Source organism: Mesoplodon densirostris, chromosome 4, assembly GCF_025265405.1.
Source record: "Mesoplodon densirostris isolate mMesDen1 chromosome 4, mMesDen1 primary haplotype, whole genome shotgun sequence".
Taxonomy (NCBI): Eukaryota; Metazoa; Chordata; class Mammalia; order Artiodactyla; family Ziphiidae; genus Mesoplodon; species Mesoplodon densirostris.
In genome coordinates, this window is record NC_082664.1 from 154,538,159 (window position 1) to 154,558,641 (window position 20,483).

Below are 20,483 nucleotides of genomic sequence, written 5' to 3' on the forward strand. Positions count from 1 at the left end.
CACGGGCCATGGGAGGAGCGCCCAGGGGTGCCTCCTGCCCGCAGTGGAAAACCACCAGGCCTGTTGCGTTCTCTCCCCCAAATGCAGCTGTGGAAACTTGCTAAGCCCTGGAGATTAAGGGACAACATCTTTCCCACAAGTTTGAGTAGTTGTTCATTTTTTCTTACTTGTATCTTCTGGAGAAGAACCACAAGAGCTGGCTCTCAGACAAATGTGAAAGATTCCTTCGTTCCATAAACCAGCATTTTAGAAAGGCCTCCTTTGTGATGACCTTGTGGCTTTGGGGTAAGGATGGTGTGGCCCAGCCTCCATCCAGGAACTGGGGGTCACGGGCTCTGTAGGATCCCTCCTGGGGTGGAACTTGGGGGTGTTCGTTGGTGATGGAGAGAACCCAGGACAGGAGTCAAAATGCCCTTGAGGGCATCCAGCTCAGCCAGTCACTGGAGGGGGGACCTGCAGCAGATCCCTACTCCCGGGGCCTCTCGTCTGCGAATTAGGGTGGGGGGAGGAGCCCACCGCTGACCCAGCCCCTGCCTTATGCTGGCACCACCTGTGCAGCCTGACTGCCTTCCTTTCAGAGTGTTTGGAGACCCAGTGAGGCCACGGAGGTGAAGGTGCCGTGCAGGGCTGTGCTGCACAGCCAGGGCCTGAAGGCATCAGCGTCTCCTGCACCTTCACGCCAGCCACGGGCCAGGCCCCTTCTGCCCTGGGAGGCACGTCAGCCAGCTGTGCAATCACCTGGGCATAATTCCCAGGCAGGAGAGCCCTTGGTGGGCTGGTCACCCCGGCCACCATCCCTTCGGGGACCCTGTGTTCTGACCCCACGTTTCCGATTGCAGGTTGCTGGATCATTCCAACGAAGGCTTTACAAACTGGGAGTTCATGACCGTGCACTGTTGGGGAGAGAAGGCCGAGGGGGAATGGACCCTGGAAATCCAGGACATGCCATCCCAGGTCCGCAACCCAGAGAAACAAGGTCAGTGGGGCTTGGGAAAGTCCCAGCAACTTTTGTATTTCAGTCCTTTTGTTAACTCTAGACTTTTATTCAACTACAGTACCTGGATCATTCTTTGTTGTTGTTTTTTCTTGGAGGTAAAATTTACATAATATAAGTGTCACTGCTTAAATTGTTAAGTGTACAATTCCATGGCTTTCAGTGCATTCACAGTGTTGTGCAGCCGTCACCACGATCTAATTCCAGAACTTTGTCATCACGCCAGAGGGAAATCCCAGTACCCATTAAACAGTCACCCCCATTCCCCTCCTCCCAGCCCTTAGCAACTCCTCACCTATTTTCTGTTTCTGGATTTGCCTCTTCTGGACGTTTCATAAAAATGGAATCATACAACACGTGACCTTTTGTGACTGGCTTCTTTCATTTAGCTTGATGTTTTCAAGGTTCGTCCGTACTGTAGCAGGTGTCAGTGCTTCTTTCCTTTGTATGACTAAATACTCTCCCACATTTTGTTTATTCATTCCTCAGTTGGTGGACAGCTGGGTTGTTTCTACTTAATAGCTATTATGAACATCCATGTACAAGTTTCTGTGTGGACATGTGTTTTCAGTTCTTTTGGCTGTATACCTAGGAGTGTAATTGCTAGGTCATATGGTAACTGTGTTTAACTTTTTGGGGAACTGCCGAACTGTTTCACAGTGGCCAGACCATTTTACATTTCTGTCAGCAAGATATGAGGATTTTAATTTCTCTACCAGCATTTTTTTTTAATTATAACCATCCTAGTGGATGAGAAGTGGTATCTCATTGTGGTTTTGATTTTCATTTCCCTTATGATTAGTGATGTTGACCATCTTTTCATGTGCTTCTTGGCCATTTTATATCTTCTTTGGAGACATGTCTATTCAAGTCTTTTGCCCACTTTTAAATTAGATTGTTTGTCTTTTATAATGGAGTTATAATCATACAGCAAGAGTTGAGTAAGAGTTCTTTAAATATTCTGGATACTAGACCCTTATCGGTTAATATGATTTGCAAATTTTTTCTCCCATTATGTGGGTTTTTCTTTCACTTTATTGATAGTGCCCTTTGGTGCACAAAAGTTTTGGTTTTTTAAAAAATTATTTATTTATTTTTGGCTGCATTGGGTCTTCGTTGGTGCGCATGGGCTTTCTCTAGTTGCGGAGAGTGGGGGCTACTCTTTGTTGTGGTGTGTGGGCTTCTCATTGCAGTGGCTTCTTTTGTCGCAGAGCATAAGCTCTAGGCACTCCAGCATCCATAGTTGTGGCACACGGGCTTAGTTGCTCCGCAGCATGGGGGATCTTCCCGGACCAGGGCTCGAACCCGTGTCCCCTGCATTGGCAGGCAGATTCCTAACCTCTGCACCACTGGGGAAGTCCCAAAACCTATGTTTTCTTCTAAGAGTTTTATAGTTTTAGCTCTATACGTTTAGGACTTGGATCCATTTTTAATTACTTTTTGTATGTAGCGTGAGGTAAGAGTCCAAATTCATTCATTTGCACATGGCTGTCCAGTTGTCCCAGCACCATTTTTTGAAAAGACTATTCTTTCCCCAGTGAATGGTTTTGACACCTTGTCTAAAACCAATTGGCCATAAATGTATAAGCTTGTTTCTGGACTCCCAACTCTATTCCACTGGTCCATAGGTCTCTCCCTATGTCAGTAACACACTGTTTTGATTACTGAAGGTTTGTAGTAAGTTTTGAGATCAGGGATATGTGGGTCCTCTGACTTTTTCTTTTTCAAAATTGGTTTGGCTATTCGGGGTCCCTTGCAATTCCATGTGAATTATAGGATCAGCTTGTTAATTTCTGGAAAAAAGGTAGTTGGAATTTTGATAGAGATTTTGCTGAACCTGTGGGTCAACTTGGAGAGTATTGCTGCCTTAACATCCTGAAGTTTTCCCATCCGTGGACACAGATGTCTTTCCATTTATTTAGGGCTTCTTTTAACAGTATTTTATAGTTTTCAGTCTACTTCCTTGGTTATATTTGTTCCTAAGTAGTTTATTCTTTTTGATGCTATTGTAAATGGAATGGTTTTTTAAATGTTTTCAGATTGTTTACTTCTCTGGTAATTTTTGCTCCCTTTCATAGCTCTTAGCTAATCGTCTGTTTAACTGATCTTTATTAAATGCCTGCTACTGGCCAGGCGTTGATCTAGGTGACAGGGTCCATACACCAGGAAGGAAAAGCAGGTAACTGTGATGTCTTGTCCTGTAGTCACCACCGAGGTGCTGAGCTCTACCAAAGTCCGTCTGTCGGGTTCCTGGTGGAGTGCAGGGACTGTGCTCCAGTCTGGCTTGTCTGTGGAACAGTTTTACCCAAGGTTTGTTTTCTCTGATCAGCTGTTCCCTGCGGCCTTCTCTGCAGACATGCTCTTCTTTTTGATGACCCTAAACCCTTCCTCTGCCCTGGTTCTTTTCTGATTCTCTGTAAAACAGTTTCACGGATTTTTTTTTACATCGGGGAGAAGAGAGGCGCGTTGACTTGCTTTATGCAAAAAAAATTGACTTTAAGTGATCAAGTCGTCTCCGAGGTCCCCCTACCCACCCCCCAAATCACTTTCTTGCTGCCTTTAAAATAATAACTATTATGCAATACATTAGTGGAACAAATTCTGAAAATACAAAAACTTAACATTTTAAATCACTTGAAATTGATGTCTTTTAAAACTAGACGCTCCTCAATTAGTCCTTTAAAAGCCCCAGAGTGCATTGGCCCTATTAAAGGTCCAGGGTCGGCTTGTCAGGCAGGCTGCATCCCCTGTGCCACAGGCAGAGGCAGAGTCCCCGCGCCAGCCGGCACCACCCCGGCCACTCGTTCAGGGGAGCAGTGAAGGCTGTGCATCCACATGCCACAGCCAGCCTGCCTGTTGGAAGCGCGGGATGAGCCTGGTGGGTGTTCATGTTTCTCAGCACTTAGTAAGTCAGGGCTCCTCTCTGGACCTCAGCATCCTTGGCTGGGACGTGGAGCTGAGCTGGATGCTCTCCTGACTGTGGCCTGTGTAGTACATCCACATCCTGGAAGGGGCCTTGCTGGCCTGGATGCTCCTCCGCACTCTCTGGCCTGTCCGGACCCCACTCCTCTTCCAGGCCCAGCTCCAGACAGCCTACTGTGGGGCTGGGTGGGCGCGGAGCAAGCAGGCGCCTAGGAGACCCCGGGCCTCCTCGTCTAGCGCTCCCCCTGGGGTTTTGTCAACATGCAGGTGGTGATGCAGTGTGCCTGGTGGTGCCCGAGACGCAGCAAGGCCGGATTGCGCCGAGCTTTGTGGGCTGTCGTCAGGACTGATGTTGGTGGGACGCCCCGGAGGGATTCTGAGCAGAGGAGGGGGATGGTCTGAACCACCATGTGGACAGCGTCACTCTGACAGCTGGATCGGAGTGACTGAGTGTGGCTGGAGTGGGGAGAGGGCAGAGGCGGTGGGGGGTGCAGTTAGCAGGCCATCGCAGTGTGAGGTGAAGGTGACCCTGACTGGGGCAGGGGGGCAGCAGTGGAGGTATTGAAAGCAGCTGGTTCCTAAAGTAGAGTCAAGAGGACATGCTGACAGATCAGATGTGGGTGCCGAGAGGAGACGGGGCCCTGAGGACTCCGGAGGTTTGTCCTGTGCGTCGGGAGAAGGGAATGCAATTTCCTAGATCTGGGCCATCGCGGGGGAGTGGGTGCTGGGGGGAGGGTCAGGAGCTCAGTTTGAAGGTGCCTGTGACATATCCAGGTAGAGAAGTGGACCTGGAGGCCGGGTGCACACATTTCAGTGCTGTGGGCAAATGGTGGGTCTTGAAAGCCACGCGTGTGGACAGGCTCCCCCAGGGGTGAGTGGGGTGACCCTCTGCCTGCAGGATGTGGGTGCCGGAAGGGAACCTGTTTCTGTAACAATTCCACACGGGTGCACGTGCCGAGCTGGGGGCTGCTTCGGTGCAGCCCGGAAGTGCCTGCCATGCACCTCCCCACCACCCCATCCTGCCCATCCACTCCCCACCTCTGGCCTGCACCGCACGCGCTGGCTCTGCTCTTGTCCTGCTGACATTTGCTCTCTGGAGTCTGGTCCTCCGGCGGCTGCTGTGTCCCCAGTGCCTCCTGCTGCATGGCTGGTAATGGACACAGAGATGTTTGGTGAACGAACGAGGACAGGTGTGATCAGCCCGTGACCGACGCTCTGCCTGCTGCAGAGGACACAGGCTTAGCGGAGGAGGGGGCAACCCCGAATTAAGTCCTGAGACAGGCCGTCTCCCTCCCTGAGTGTGGGTGGCATCTGGGCCTGGGCCGGTTGAGACAGGCACAGAATACACACCCCCTGGTACCTTCTAGCTCTGACCTTCTGTGACCTGCTGGACTCTGGGGGGCGGGGACCCTTCTTTCAGTGTTGTCGCAGAAGGTCTTCTCGCTCCTACAGTGGCCCCTGGGGTGGGTTCATTTGTCTGAGCTCCACCCCGTAGAAACACCATTCCTGAGGCAGCCTTGTAGAAACGGGTGGCCAGTGGCTGTTGACAAACCACGCACCCTGCTTCCCGGGCAGGACGAGGTCGGGCTCCCCATCTCGGCCACCCGTTCAGCCACCCGCTCAGCTGTTCAGGCGCTACCTAGCACATCCTCCCCGAGCGCAGCCAAAGTCTGCATTGGCTCCGTTGGCGTCTCTGCACATAGATGGGGGCGGGAGGGAGAGAGTAAGGACTGTGACAGCCAGACCCTGAACCGTGCAGGTCAGCCTGGCGGGACCTCAGCCTGCGAAGGTGACACAGAAGACCAGGGTTTCCCCCTGACGCAGACCCCGAAGCCCAGTAGAAGTGCAGGCCTTCGAGATGCTGTTGGTGCCGAGGCTGTGATGGGTCCCAGTGGGCATGTCGTTCCCTCCCTGGTTGTCAGCTCAAGGTGGCCTGTAGGTACCGGGTCTCCGTTGCCCTCGGGGCCAGGCATAAAGCAGCAATACACGGTCACTACCCTCAGAAAGCACGGTCCCTGTCCTTCTGCAGTGATTCCAAGAATGGGTCCTGGGGTGCAGGGCTGCGTCTCCGTTCATTTCAGTCCCCCTCAAATCTCTGCATCGTAATTGCTTAAAAAAAAAAAGAAAAAAAGAAGCCAATTCAGTTCCAGTGGTATGGTGGGTGAGAGGGCTCTAAAATCTGAGATAAGACCCAGGGCTTACTGAGTAATTAAGTTGTCTGAATGACACGCTCCCTCAAGCAGTACTCACCTCCTGTCACACTGAGCCTGGTTTATGTTGTTAGTTTTAAAACTCTTTTTTTTTTTACAACTGAGGAGCAGATTACTCATTCGTTTTTCTCTTCAGTTCCTGGGCCAAGGAGAGAGGGTGTGTCTTCTCCTGGGATCACGCTCCTCCGGAGGCAACTTAGGGATGGGACTGAGTACAAATCCTGCTTCACAGCCGGGTTGCCTTTGCAAGTGGTGTTTCAATCATTCCCATCCACGTTCAGCGCACCTTTATTGAAATCTAATCAGTCCCAACTTGGGGCTACTAGGACCTTGCCTTGCCGCTCTCTGGGGGAGCAGGGCTGGGCTCAGGTGTGGTGGGGAGGGCACCCCAGAGGCAGGTAGGCTGGCTGAACCCCCTCCCCCAACACTTCCCCCACAGGCCACACCACCACCACATAGAGAGAGGCCAGGCCCAGCACCGCAAGCTGCCGACAGCACCGTCAGAGCAGAGCAGGGGTCCCATCCTGCAGAACATCTCTCAGGGAAGAGTGGCTGCATTTTACAAAGTTTCCATCTCGAATGCTCTAGCTTTTCAGTTTGGGCACTGAATGCAGAAAGTTCCAATTCTCTGGGAAACGTGTGCTTAGTTCTCCTGCATCTGCCTGGGGCAGGCCTGGGGTCGGCTCCTGGTGCCCCTGCTTTCCTGAATCGCTGTTGTCGTTGTTCGGGCTGCTACAGCAGAGTGTCATAGACTGGGGTGCTTATCAACAACAGGCATGTCTCTCTCACAGTCTGGAGGCTGGAAGCCCAAGATCAGGGGCCAGCGTGGTCGGGTTTTGGTGGGGGCCTCTTCCAGGTTGCAGACAGCCACCTTCTCCTTGTGTCCTCTCGGGGCAGCAGGAGAGCTCGCTAGCACTCTGGGATCTCTTTCGCGAGGGCACTAATCTCATTCCTGAGGAGCCCCCCTCGTGACCTAATCACCTCCCAAAGGCTGGGGGTCGGATTTCAGCATATGAATTTGGGAGGGATGCAAACTCATACGTAATGACATCTGGCCCCAGTGCTGGGCCTCTTCTCCTTTAAGATGAGGATGGACAAACTTTCCTCAGGAGGTCACTCGGACGTGATGACCCGGGCCCAGTAATTGAGGTGCGGGACCTTCCCATCTGCTTTCCTCACCTCGAGCTCATGGTGGTGATCACACCTGGGGCACAAGGCAAAGCCTGTACACCTGCTGGCATCAGGCCAGCCTCCTGCCCAGGTGTGCACACTGCTCCGCATCTGGGTGCGGGGAGGCCCCCAGCACCCCTTTGACCTGGGGCTCCTGCAGGCACCCCTGCACATGCATGAGGCTATGGGTCCTCTCTGCTCTGCTGGGATCAGCCCAGCTTTGAGCAGCACCGGGATGCCCTCCGTTGGTCTTGTCACTCATTCGCACACTTACCTGCTACGCGCTGAGTCTGCTGGGCAGGCACAGGGCTAAAACATGCTTCTTCCTCCCTCCCCTATGCACCCCCGAGCACCCTGCTCAGTGCCCCACATGGAGGCTTTGCTGGGGCTGTGGTTTCTCTCTGTGCGGGTCCCGCACTTCCCCTGCGAGGGGGAGTCAGGAGCCATCGGTGTTTAAATGGAAAGCATAATCAAGCATCCTTCCAATCCTCTTTCTGTGATCAATACCAGGTATCTTATTTAATAGCCCCAACAGGAGTTAGTCTTACATACTTGGCATTCACATCGTAATAAATAGACTTTCTGAGACGATGGATGGCATTTAAAAAAATCCTGGTGTTCTCCTGAACTCAGGGAATTCACTTTTTCTCCTCAATTAAAATTTCTCTTTTTTTCTCTCATCTTCCCTCTGTTTCCAAAAGAGCAGCAACTCACATGTGCCAGGTTTCCCTTGGTTTCCATAGCATTTCCAGACTCTCACTGAAGGAACAAGAGAGGAATATGATGATAATGAGTGCTTATGTATTTTCCATGAGGCACTGGGTGTTATCTCATTGCTAAAAGTCCGTATAGAATCGGGGCATCTTAAACAGAGTCCTAGCCGATAAGGAATTAAGGTTTATGAAAATAAAAACGTCTAATTGCTAGCGATACACACCACAGTATTTACAAGTGAAATGTTAGTGATGTCTCGGATTAGCTTTAGAACACTCCAGGGGTGTGGGATGGGAAAGTGGAGGGTGGGGAGGGCATGAGCAGGCAAAGTAGGATGGGCCAAATATCCATGATTGTTGGGACGTTGGGAGTTCATTGTACTGTTTTCTCTGTTTTGTGTTTATGTGAAAATTCACATCATGAAAAGTTTTTAAAAATACATGTATGGGGAACATCTCTTCCAACGTGGTCAGAAGGAAAAACTATTATGCAGATTGGGCTTGCACAATTAAATAAAATAAAGATGTAGGTGCTTTAGAGCAAATACACCTCAATTTTCCACAAGTGTGAAAAAAAAAATGTTCAGTACGCCACTGAAGAACTAGTTTCTTTGGACTTTCTTACCCTCAGACAGTCAGTCTAAAATCTATGAAGGAATAAGGCAGGGTCCCAAACTCTGTGTGTGCATGTGTGTAAGTGTGTATGTGCCTGCACGTATGGGAGTGGGTATCGTATGTGTGTATATGTGTGCCCGTAGGTAAGTTATCTGTGTATACATGTGGTTATGTACATACGTGTGTGTGCATTCACCTGTGTGTGTGCACGTGCATGTGTGGGTGTGGTGGGTATGCACGTGTGTGTATGTGTTTGCTTGTTTTTAAAGAACCAGCACAGCCTAGCAGTTGAGCCCTGGAGCCGGCCTGCTCAGCAGACCCCTGTCCTGCGTCTCACCAGCAGTGGCCCTGGACGGGTCACTCCTCCCGCTGAGCCTCGGGGCCTCCTCTGCATAGGGTTGTTGGGAGGATTAAATGAAGCGGCACATGTGAGGTGCTCAGTGTTACGAAGCTTACCCTTCATGGCAATTACTGTGTGTTTTTATCCTCCTTCTGTGGGAGAGGAAGCTGGTTCAAGCCCCACATAGAGCCTGACTGAGCTCACCTAGCGTAAGGGCGCAGCCTGGAGTCAGGTGTGCTTCTGCACAGACAGGCCCGGCCCACTCCATCCCTCCCGGTGGGTGAGTCCCCACGCATCCACCCAAGGTGCACCCAGCAGGCACCCTCCGTGGATGTTTTTCTCTTTAGGCCTATGGCCAGTGCTTTTCACATGTCCGGCTTTAGGATATTTGTAGTTGGGTTTTTTACTTTAAAGTGTTGCAATTAGAAGATAAAAATCAAATGAAATAACAAAGGCTAACAGGTGCCTGGTACCAGGAGCATCTGCTGTGCACGAGGGTCAGGGCTCCTAGGAAGCCCTCCTCCTGAGAGGCTGCCTCACCTGGCCTGAGGCTCCAGGGAGCACTTGACTTCTGAGACCTCACTATGACTGACAGGTGTGGGCACGGTCCTTTATTTTTTTAATCCACCAGAGCTCTTGAAACACAATAGGCACTTAGGATAGATAGTTACCGATCTTTAAGGGTTTTTCCTATACACTCTGTGCCTGGCTTCAGTATCATTGATTAATCCATTCTTAGCAAATCTACCATTTTATAACACTCCCAGCAAATATCACCATGAAATTAAGGGATGTGGGGAGCTCGACTGAATGATTATAAAGTTCTCTGGAAGAGTGAGACTAGGGAGAGAAATTCTGAAAGAATTAAATGCAGATATTTAAACATATTTTTAAACTATAATAACTGTTGGTGCCAGAATAGACAGATGAGTCAAGGGGACCAGAACAGATAGTCCACAAACAGAGCCATGTAGACACACTAAGTGTAACATTTCAATCTGGCGGGGAAAGAATAAAGCGTTAAATAAAAGATATTGACAATTGGCTCACCATTTGGAAAGGAAATCATTATATTGGTAGATTTATACCCATAAAATTAGAAACTTCTGTTTGGCAAAAAATACCATAATATTAAAATTAGAAAAATATTTATGAAATATTTTGGACAAACTTGAGTCATTCGCAGATGGTCTTTTTCACTTCTCTGTAGCCCAAGGACTGCAAACTTTTTCTGTGAAGGGCTTTCTGGTCTCTGTGACAACAACAACTCTGCCATTTTAGTGCAAAAACAACCACAGAAAATATGTAAATGAAGAGCCTACTGTATTCTAACAGAGCTTTACAAAAACAACCTGTGGCTGTAGCCTGTTTACATGTTGCAGTTGAACTGAGTACGTGCTCTGTTACTTGGTGATGAAGAGGCCTGTTTATTTGGGTATTTTTTGAGGCGTCGCATCCAGGCCCCATTTTCCCACACATGGAACCATATTGTCCCATGTGATGGTAAGTGTTTAACAACCTACCAGTGCTCTGGGGGGAAATTATGTATGTCTATATATCACATATGTTTATTATAAACTACTGACACAAAGTACGTGTAGAACAAAATTTACAAATAAAAATAAAAGATGCAATCTTCATACTGTAAATTCCATGTAGCCCATCGATATTCAGAGAATGCTTTCATTAATTTTCACCAGGGACTTCCCTGGAAGTCCAGTGGTTAAGACTCTGTGCTTCCACTGCAGGGGGCACGGGTTCAATCCCTGGTCAGGGAACTAAGATCCCACATGCCGTGAGGTGTGGCATGCATGCATCAATCAATCAATCAATCAATCAATAAAATTTTCACCAAACTCTCTTATCCATGGCCAACCTATGGATGTAGTTGATGAGCAACTGTATTTCCGACATAAATATAGGTCTGAACTTCATTCATTTGTCAACAACACAAGCAACTTCTTTGCTGAATTGGATAATACTTTTCAAAAACTGGATAATTGGATAATACTTTTCAAATACTTTTCAAAAAAATTTTTATGCCACTCGCGGTGTAATGACTATAAATACAACACACTTTTAAGTTTAATCTGTTATTAACATTTTCTCTGTCACTTTCAGTCTAGAAAATCAACAATAAATGAAGTCCTTATTTGTTGCATTTGTCCATTTCCACGTATAAATTCTCCCACCATGACCAATTTCAAGCTACCAAGGTGTTGACTCTGAAGATAGAGTTGGGAGGAGACGCACATGCCACCAGTAGAGAATATTTCCATCGTGTAGACAGAATAGATGTAAATAACCCCCAGAGTATAGGAAATGACAAGATAAAGTAATTAGGAAGTGGTGATTTCTGAATATTTTGTTACCTTTGTTCTCAATATAATTTAATCATCATTTTATGTAGTTTAATTTTTAATAATGGTTATGTTAAGAACCCGCTCACAACATTCTTGAAAGTGTTAACAGTCAGCTGTATTAAGTCAATGTGAGCTGGCCCAGCACACCCCTGCATATTGGGAATTGTATAGGTAGAGGACTTTCTTTTTTTTTTTTTTTAATTTATTTTATTAAAAAATAGTTCATGGGCTTCCCTGGTGGCACAGTGGTTGAGAGTTCGCCTGCTGATGCAGGGGACACGGGTTCGTGCCCCAGTGCAGGAAGATCCCACATGCCGTGGAGCGGCTGGGCCCGTGAGCCATGGCTGCTGAGCCTGCGTGTCCAGAGCCTGTGCTCCACAACGGGAGAGGCCACAACAGTGAGAGCCCCACATACTGCAAAAAAAATAATAATAATAATAAATAAATAAAATATAGTTCATTTACAATGTTGTGTTAATTTCTGCTGTACAGCAAAGTGATTCAGACACCCACTCCATCCCTCTGTGACCCACTACCCCCATGGCAACCACAAGTCTTCTCTATGTCTGTGAGTCTGTTTCTGTTTCGTAGATAAGTTCATTTGTGTCATATTTTAGATTCCACATATAAGTGAGATCATATGGTATTTGTCTTTCTGACTTACTCCATTTAGTGTGATAATCTCTAGGTCCATCCATGTTGCTGCAAGTGGCATTATTTCATTCTTTTTTATAGCTGAGTAATATTCCATCATATATATGTACCACATCTTCTTTATCCATTCAAGCATCAAGGGACATTCAGGTTGTTTCCATGTCTTGGCTATTGTGAATAGTGCTGCTATGAACATAGGGGTGCATGTATCTTTTCGAATTACAGTTTTGTCTGGGTATGTGCCCAGGAGTGGGATTGCTGGGTAATATGGTAGTTCTATTTTTAGTTTTTGAGGAACCTCCATACTGTTTTCCATAGTGGCTGCACCGATTTGCATTCCCACTAACAGTGTATGAGGGTTCCTTTTTCTCCACACCCTCTCCAGCATTTGTAGACTCTTTAATAATGGCCATTCTGACTGGTGTGAGGTGGTACCTCACTGTAGTTTTGATTTGCATTTCTCTAATACTTAGTGATGTTGAGCATCTTTTCATGTGTCTGTTGGCCATCTGTATGTCTTCTTTGGAGAAATGTCTATTTAGGTCTTCTCCCCTTTTTTTAATTGGGTTATTTGTTTTTTTGTTATTGAGTTGTATGAGCTGCTTGTATATTTTGGAAATTAAGCCCTTGTCGGTTGCATCATTTGCAAATATTTTCTCCCAGTCTGTAGGTTGTGTTTTTGTTTTGTTTATGGTTTCCTTTGCTGTGCAAAAGCCCTTGTAAGTTTGATTAGGTCCCATTTGTTTGTTTTTGCTTTCATTTCTATTGCCTTAGGAGACTGACCTAAGAAAACATTGGTCCAATTTATGTCAGAGAATGTTTTGCCTATGTTCTCTTCTAGGAGTTTTATGGTGTCATGTCTAATATTTACGTCTTTAAGCGATTTTGAGCTTATTTTTGTGTATGGTGGGAGGATGTGTTCTAACTTCATTGATTTGCATGCGTCCAGCTTTCCCAACACCACTTGCAGAGGAGACTTTCTTTTCCCCATTGTATAATCTTGCCTCCTTTGTCAAAGATTAATTGACTGTAGGTGTGTGGGTTTATTTCTGGGCTCTCTATTCTGTTCTGTTGATCCATATGTCTGTTTTTGTGCCAATACCATGCAGTTTTGATTACTGTAGCTTTGTAGTATTGTCTGAAATCTGGGAGAGTTGTTCCTCCTGCTTTGTTCTTCTTTCTCAGGATTGCTTTGGCAATTCTGGGTCTTTTATGGTTCCATATAAATTTTAGGATTATTTGTTCTAGTTCTGTGAAAAATGTCATGGATAATTTGATAGGGATCACATTCACTCTGTAGATTGCTTTGGATAGTATGGCCATTTTAACATTGTTAATTCTTCCAATCCAGGAACATGGGACATATTTCCATTTCTTTGAATCATCTTAAATTTCTTTTATTAATGTTTTATAGTTCTCAGCATACAATTCTTTCAGCTCCTTGGTCAGGTTTATTCCCAAGTATTTTATTTTTTTGATGCAATTTTAAAAGGGCTTTTTTTTTTAATGTTCCCTCTCTATTTCATTGTTAGTGTAAAGAAACGCAACTGATTTCTGTATGTTAATCTTGTATCCTGCTACCTTGCTGAATTCTTTTATCAGTTTTAGTAGTTTTGTGTGTAGTCTTTAGGGTTTTCTGTATATACTATCATGTCATCGGCATATAACGACAATTTTACCTCTTTAGGGAAAGGCCTTTTTTTGTGATGAGCATACTTGAAGGTGGATACATCCAGCTGTGACCCAGGGTCAGACCTTACAAAGTGCTCTGACCCCAGCCCCAAAACTCCTGTTTATCCCAATAGCCAGCCCCCCTGAGCAGAGCCTTGGTCCCTCCCCAAGGACCATTCAGCACAATCAGGAGCTCTTATTTCATTGGCTTATTTCTTTCCAAGACCCACTTGGAAGAGTAAGGTCTAATCGCCATTGGTTTAACTGCTTATTTACTAAATCAAACTCCTTTTTTTTTTCTTTACTAAGTCTTGCTAATCAGTAAACAGTCATCATTTGAATTCTCAATATGCTAAAAAGTCATTTTTCCAAGGGGGATAATTAAAACAGTATTTGGTATAAAAAATTCCATACACAGGCAGACACCTTCTTCATCTCAAATCCCATGGTTAGATGATTGCAAACAGAGGTTTATACCGTTATAGCCTTAATATGTAAGGAATCACTAAGAAGTCTCACAGATCACTAAGAAATATGTGAAGCATCCCACTAGAAAAATAGGCAAAGAGCTTGAAAGAGCAATTCATGAAGAAAAATGACAAGCAGTAAACAAAAGCTATTTAATCTTTGCAGTACTGGAAGCAAGTACAAATTAAAACAGAGACAGGAAAGTAAATATCAGGATAACAAGCAAACAAGTGGAAGTTGCGGGGATTACAAAACAAAACCAAGAACGTGCCTGGCATCCTGCAGGTAGGGCCACAGCATGATCTTGTATAGAGAGCCTGAATATAGACGTAAAAAGGCCTGGGTCCCGGTTCCAGCTCCACCAACTACTGCCTAGGAGACCTTGTGAGTGATAATAACTCCCTTGTGGGCATGTTTGGGCACCTGATGTGAATGAACATTTCCAGCATGACCTGGCACGGGATGGGTTGTCATGGAAGCTCAGTCCCCTTTCCCCCTCTTCTCACATGTATAGGTTCTAACCGCAGCCTTTGGGAACTGGTCCATTTTCCCTCCGGGAAAGCTCCAGCCCAGAGGGAACAGGTAGAGACCTGCCTCCACACCTTTGAAGAAGATTAAACTGGCTGTGATTCTGGAGAGCCCAGGAATTTGGAAACAACAGAATCCAGGGGTGCTGTGCTGAGGACATGCTGGGTTGCCATCCAGCCAATTCTTTCAAGTTTGGAGCTCAGCAGGTCCATTTCTATCCTTTCTTCTTCTTAAGCAACATTTTTTTCCAAACAAAAGCAAAAATTTGCTCACAGCTTGGTTTTGAAACTGCTGTGAGCAGATAATACACGGCAAACTGCCCTGGCCCTGAGTGGCTCTGTGTGCGTGCAGTGAGTCCCGGGGCAGAGCCATGTAAGATGTTCCCACACGTCTTGGCTTTCTTTGGAGCTGGCCCAGAGCACCTGACTCCACCGGCTCCCTTCCGTGGAATCCCATCTTTGGGTTTCTCCTTCCCCCAAACCTGAAAGGTGAAGCCGGGGCAAGATCAAAGAGGTCCAGGCAGCATTTGGTGTGTTTGCCAAAACGTGCAGAGTAAAGCTCCAGGGGCCCAGGTGAGTTACGAAGCTGGAACCTGCACCCCATTCACGCTGACCTGACTGAGAGGAGGCAGAGTGTGTGAGAAGCGGGTGGCGAGAGGGAGACCAGGCTCCACAGAGCCCGGAGTCAGGCGCAGCATTCAGACCTGGGGACCCTGCGTGGGGTGAGCCCAGAGCAGAGCCTGGCAGGTGTGATCTGAGTTCCTGCCAGGCCACTTTCTGGCCTGGTTCTGGAACCTCTCAGCCTCCCTTCCTGCACACGTGCGACGCGAATAATAGTATCTGCATCACAGGCCTGGGTGAGGTCCAAATGTAGATTTTATGCGAACAGATACTTGGTGAGGAATTTTGAGGTTTTAGGGTTATGAGCTGAAACATCTAAAGCACTGACTGATAACTCAGTGTTATGCTGTCTCTTCTGTGTCACGTTCTGCATTTCTGCCTTAGCAAGCTGCGATGCTCCCTTGAATGGAAGGGAAGGGACCAAAGAAAGCCCAGGGAAGTCATTCTTTTCAAACTTTACTCGAGGTAGTTCATGCCTTCTGCATTGAGTCCTGTGTGTTGATTACACTTTACTCCCTACATCTCACACCGCACCCGCCGTGTGCTCCCCAGGTTGCCTCAGCCCCACTGCCTTGGGGCCTCGCCTCTTGCCCAATGGAGAAGTCTGTCCCTACGTCAGCTCCCTCAGCCTCCACCAAAGTGAAGCCTCAGCTAGGGCACAGCTGCCTTGTTCCCACACAGGTAGGAGCTGCATTGGCCAGAGGGGGCCAATCAAACCCAAGAGGACGTGAGGAGGCTGTAACTTTTCTCTCCACTTCCAAGTGACATGTGAAATCCAGGCTTCCCAGTGTCGACTGAAAAAAAATGCATAACCTAAAAGTTGAGAGTTATGCTTTATTTGGCTGGCAAAGCTGAGAACTTAAGCCTGGGACATAGCCTCGCAGATAGTTCTGAGGGACTGCTCCGAAGAGGCAACGGGGAAGCCAGGATGTACAGGAGTTTTTGCAACGACGTAGTCAAAACATCAGAAGACTTTTGTCGATTAAAGAAAACCAGGGACTTCCCTGGCAGTCCATTGGTTAAGACTTCGCCTTCCAATGCAGGGGGTGTAGGTTCGATCCCTGGCCAAGGAGCTAAGATCCCACATGCCTCGAGCCAAAAAAACAAAACATAAAACAGAAGCAATATTGTAAAAAATTCAATAAAGACTTTAAAAATAGTCCACATCCAAAAAAAAAAATCTTTAAAAGAAAACCAGACATCTCAAGTTAAGGAATTTAGTGCTATTCTGTGTATTGAAAGATGCAAGATTCTAGGCTCCCTGAAGTCATTCCTTTGGTATGCTCCTCAGCTATCTGGGGCCAGTATCCTGCTTTTCTCCATCCTGAGTGCCCTTAGGGTGCACCGTTGGGGGTGGCTGCAGTGGCTGAGGGTGGCAGTGGGCAGCCCCTTTGTCTCCATCTGAGTTTCCTCAGGGCTCACGTCAGGGTGGCTGTAATGTGATGGCTTGATGGCTGCAGCATCCTTTGTTCACTGATACGGCAGGTGATATTTTAGTTCACACCAGCATCTAGCCACCTGGAGGGGCAGGTAACACACCTGGGAGTGCACGGGAGGTTTGCCCAGGGAGAGCCGAGAAAGAGGCCTACATCCTTCCCACATGCCCCACAAAACCCATTCGGAAGACCTGCCCTGGCCTAGCAACCTGCTGCTTTGGTGTGAAGTTGCAGCCAGCTTGGTACTTATTTCCCCCTTCCCGGCTGCCCCTCCTCCGCACTCCTGTTGCCCCAGGACTGCACCTCGCGGTGAAGCCTCAGCCCCTGGGCTTTGCCGCAGTGCTTGCTCTCTAGAGAATGTTGCCTAAAGCATGTGGTCAGTGGCAGACTAAGTGTGCGCTTCAGTAATCCCCGTGAACTACTGCGAGGAGTGGGTCATCACGGGCATCCCGTTAGAACTGGTTGGGTGTGATTCTGCACTACAGGAAGTGCAGGACGTGGTCTCTCCTCTCTCCCCGGCGCTCAGCCCTTGGAACATGGCTGTAATAAGCAGGTGTTGGATGATGGAGTGAATGAAGGTACCCACAGCCCTGAACCTTGTTTAAATCAAGAGCTCATATAATTTGAATCAACTGTTTTCAGCTATGCACACTCAGTAACCCGTTTAATAATCAGTTAAAAGAGGTAGAAATTAGTCTCTCCGGTGTGACTGTTCCTTCCCTTTTTTCATCATAAAACGTTCCATGGTTTCTTGTGTTGACTTTAAAAATGCAGAACGTGAGACCTGCAAGTTAAGTTGTATTGGGGACAAAATGAGGACTGCAGTCCAGGAGACAGTGTTTCCGATAACTCTGAGAAATTGCTCCAACGGGACGAGGGGGGAGCCAGGATATATAGGAATTTTGCAACAAAGAGCAGGTAATTGGGAAAGTCAAAAAATTATTGTTAAATAAAGAAAGCCAGATATCTCAAGTTAAGGAATTTAGTGCTTATCTATGTATGGGAAGATGGAAGAGTCTGGGCTCACTGAAATCATTCCTTTGATGTGCACCTCAGCTATCTGGGGCCAGTATCCTGTATTTTCACATCCTGAGTTTCCTTAGGGCTCACTGCAGGGAGTGGCTGCGGTCTGATGGCTGCTAGATGGAAATATTCTTTTCAGCCCCGAGTTTCCTCAGGGCTCACTGACTCACGTTGGAGGGCTGCAGTCATTGATGACTGTGACATCCTGTGTTTATTGATATGGCAGGAAATATTCCATTTATAAATATACCATTTATCACTTGATTTCTGTTCAGTAGCTCTTTCATACACTTCCTCCTCCTGAGAGCATAGCTGTTCTCATTTTCTTGCTGGTGTTATTGACCACGGTTGAATTGACATCTGCTTTGAGCTAGACTTCACTTCCAAAAGAATGGAGATTTTGCAATCTGCCTTTGGTGGCTCAATTTATCTCGTACTGGCAGCTTAGATTTCAAGCATGTGCCTTCTGTGCTGGCTTCCAAGTTTGTCACTAAACTCTCATTTCTGGAAAGTGTGATTATGGAGAATCGCTCCCGCTTCCTGGAAAGAACTGAGGACTCCGGGAAGTTTCCAGGCACCATACACACGGTTGTCCAAAAGTTCCATTTTTTACCCCATTTGCTTCGAAAGGACTCAAGTGTTTCAGTTGGTCTCGTTGCCTCCCTTCTGGTCTTTCAGGGGACTGTTATAGTGGTGCTGTTGCCCAAAGTCTCCTGGTTCAGGAGAAAAGGAAGCATGATACCCTGCTTGTTCAGGTGCATGTACATGAGTCATCTCTTTGTTCATCACCCTATGTCTCGCCTGGTCGTGGATGTAACAAAGAGATGAGTTTCTTCTTTAATATTTCATTTTTGCAAATAAAATACAAAATGTTGATGAAGATGAAAAATAAAATGTATGGGAAGAGGAAGAACTCTCCTGAAACCCCTTCCTCAGGTTCTCCACTGTTGCATCAGGTGCAAAGGTGCACCTGCACTGGTCAGCATTCTGGCAACCAGATCCCCCCCACCCCCTGCGCCAAGAATATGTAAGTGCATTTAATGTTTGAACATTTGACTTTGTTATTTTCAGAAGCATATCATGTTCAATATGTCTATATTTCCACTTGGTGTTTTTTCGTCTTGACGTTTTACTGCGTTCTAACCGTGCTGCGTACATAACTTTGTATTTCTTTCTGTTACTTGCATATCAAGCGCTTTTTCATGTCCTTTTTTATCCTTTGTGAGCAGCACTTTATGTATTTTGATAATACTTCACCAAGTAGAAATACCGTCGTTTACTTAGGCATCCTTCTATTGTTGGGACGCGTACATTGTTTTCTGGGGGTTTTGCTATTATAAACAGACAGCTTAGTGCAGAAAGCTTTCTCCTAAATTTAAAATTATTTCCTTGGGATCGTTCACCGGAAGTAAAATTACTAGGACAAATAAGCGGTGGAAACCACAAGTATACCTACGCTGGATACATTTTACTAATTTGCTTTTCAAAATGGTTGAACCAACATACAACTTCATCAGGCACAAGTAGGCACTCATTTGCCAGCTCTCGAGGAGATAAATGATATCTTTCCTTAATTTGCATTGCGATAATTACTAAGGAGGGTGAACACTTTTCCAAACGTTGGTGTACAAAGTGTGTGTGTGTGTTTTTAATTGCCCTTTCTCTTTTTTTCCAGAGAATAGTCAGTATTGTTATTAAGCTAATAGGTACTCCATGTAAAATACAAATTTAATAACCCTTTCTGGGTCATAGCTCCTATAAATGTTTTTTTCTGGTCTGTTATTTGACTTATATATATTTTTAAGTTAATCTTAAATTTCTTCTCCAGAGTTTTGATAATTCTTTTTTTTATTCCCAGTTTGTTTGTGATTTGATTTTTTTCAGAATCTGTTTGATTTGGGTTTTTTTTTTTAGTATAAGGTAAATATTTTTCATAAATTGCTAACGAATTACCCCAAAACAAAGACAAAATCGAAACGTTAAGAGATGTTATGGGCTTCTGCATATGGCAACAGAAAGACCAAGAATAGGACAACTAGCAAAGCAACTAAAATATACAAAACAAGTTGTGAAAATAAGTCCAGCCGTATTGATAGTTTCAATAAATGTAAATAGATTGCTTCATTTAGAAGACAAAGATTGTCAGACTAGATTTTTTACATGTGTTTGCTTTTGTGCCGGGCGTATTTGATTTACCTACCAGACCCCTGTCCACTCCTGTCTGCCCCACTCTGCCTGAGGCTGGTCAATCCACAAACTGTCTGCCTGTGGCTGGTGGTGGAGTTCAGCCAGAGGGAAACTCCAGCAGGAGAATGGAAGGAGGAAGGAGATGTTTCTTTCAGAGTTATTTATCCCTCCAGCATCCCTCGGGGTCACAGCCCCACCCTCCCCTTGCCGGTAGACTATTGTACACTTATGGGCTAAACACCCCTTCTGTTTCTAGCCCCGGGGAACTCCATCGTCCCCTGTGGCTCTGTTTTGCTCTGCTGACACCTCTGTAAATGGTCTCTTTATTAAAGGCTTATTGGATTATCCTAGTTTAATTATGCTGTCTTCTTCCTGCTAGGACAGACTGATGGAACTATATGTAAGAACAATATCTAAAATATAAGAAAACTGCAAAGTTAAAAATAAAGTGCATGGGAAAAGATAGACCCAGCAAATGCTAACCAAAGAAAGCTGATGTAGTTACGTTAACATCAGACAAACAGAAATGTTATGGTGAAAAGCAATCCCAAAGCTGAAGAGGGTCACTG

The 20,483-nt window shown here is 46.3% G+C and overlaps 1 protein-coding gene across 2 annotated transcripts in view; it reads left to right on the forward strand.

Moving 5' to 3' along the window:
* The window catches only part of PCSK6 (proprotein convertase subtilisin/kexin type 6), a 194,599-nt gene that overhangs the window by 140,917 nt on the left and 33,199 nt on the right, over positions 1 to 20,483 (forward strand). For both annotated transcript variants that reach the window (XM_060097521.1, XM_060097522.1), the window contains exon 13: positions 840 to 976. In XM_060097521.1, the coding sequence (XP_059953504.1) occupies positions 840 to 976 (137 nt within the window). The remainder of the gene's footprint in view (positions 1 to 839; positions 977 to 20,483) is intronic.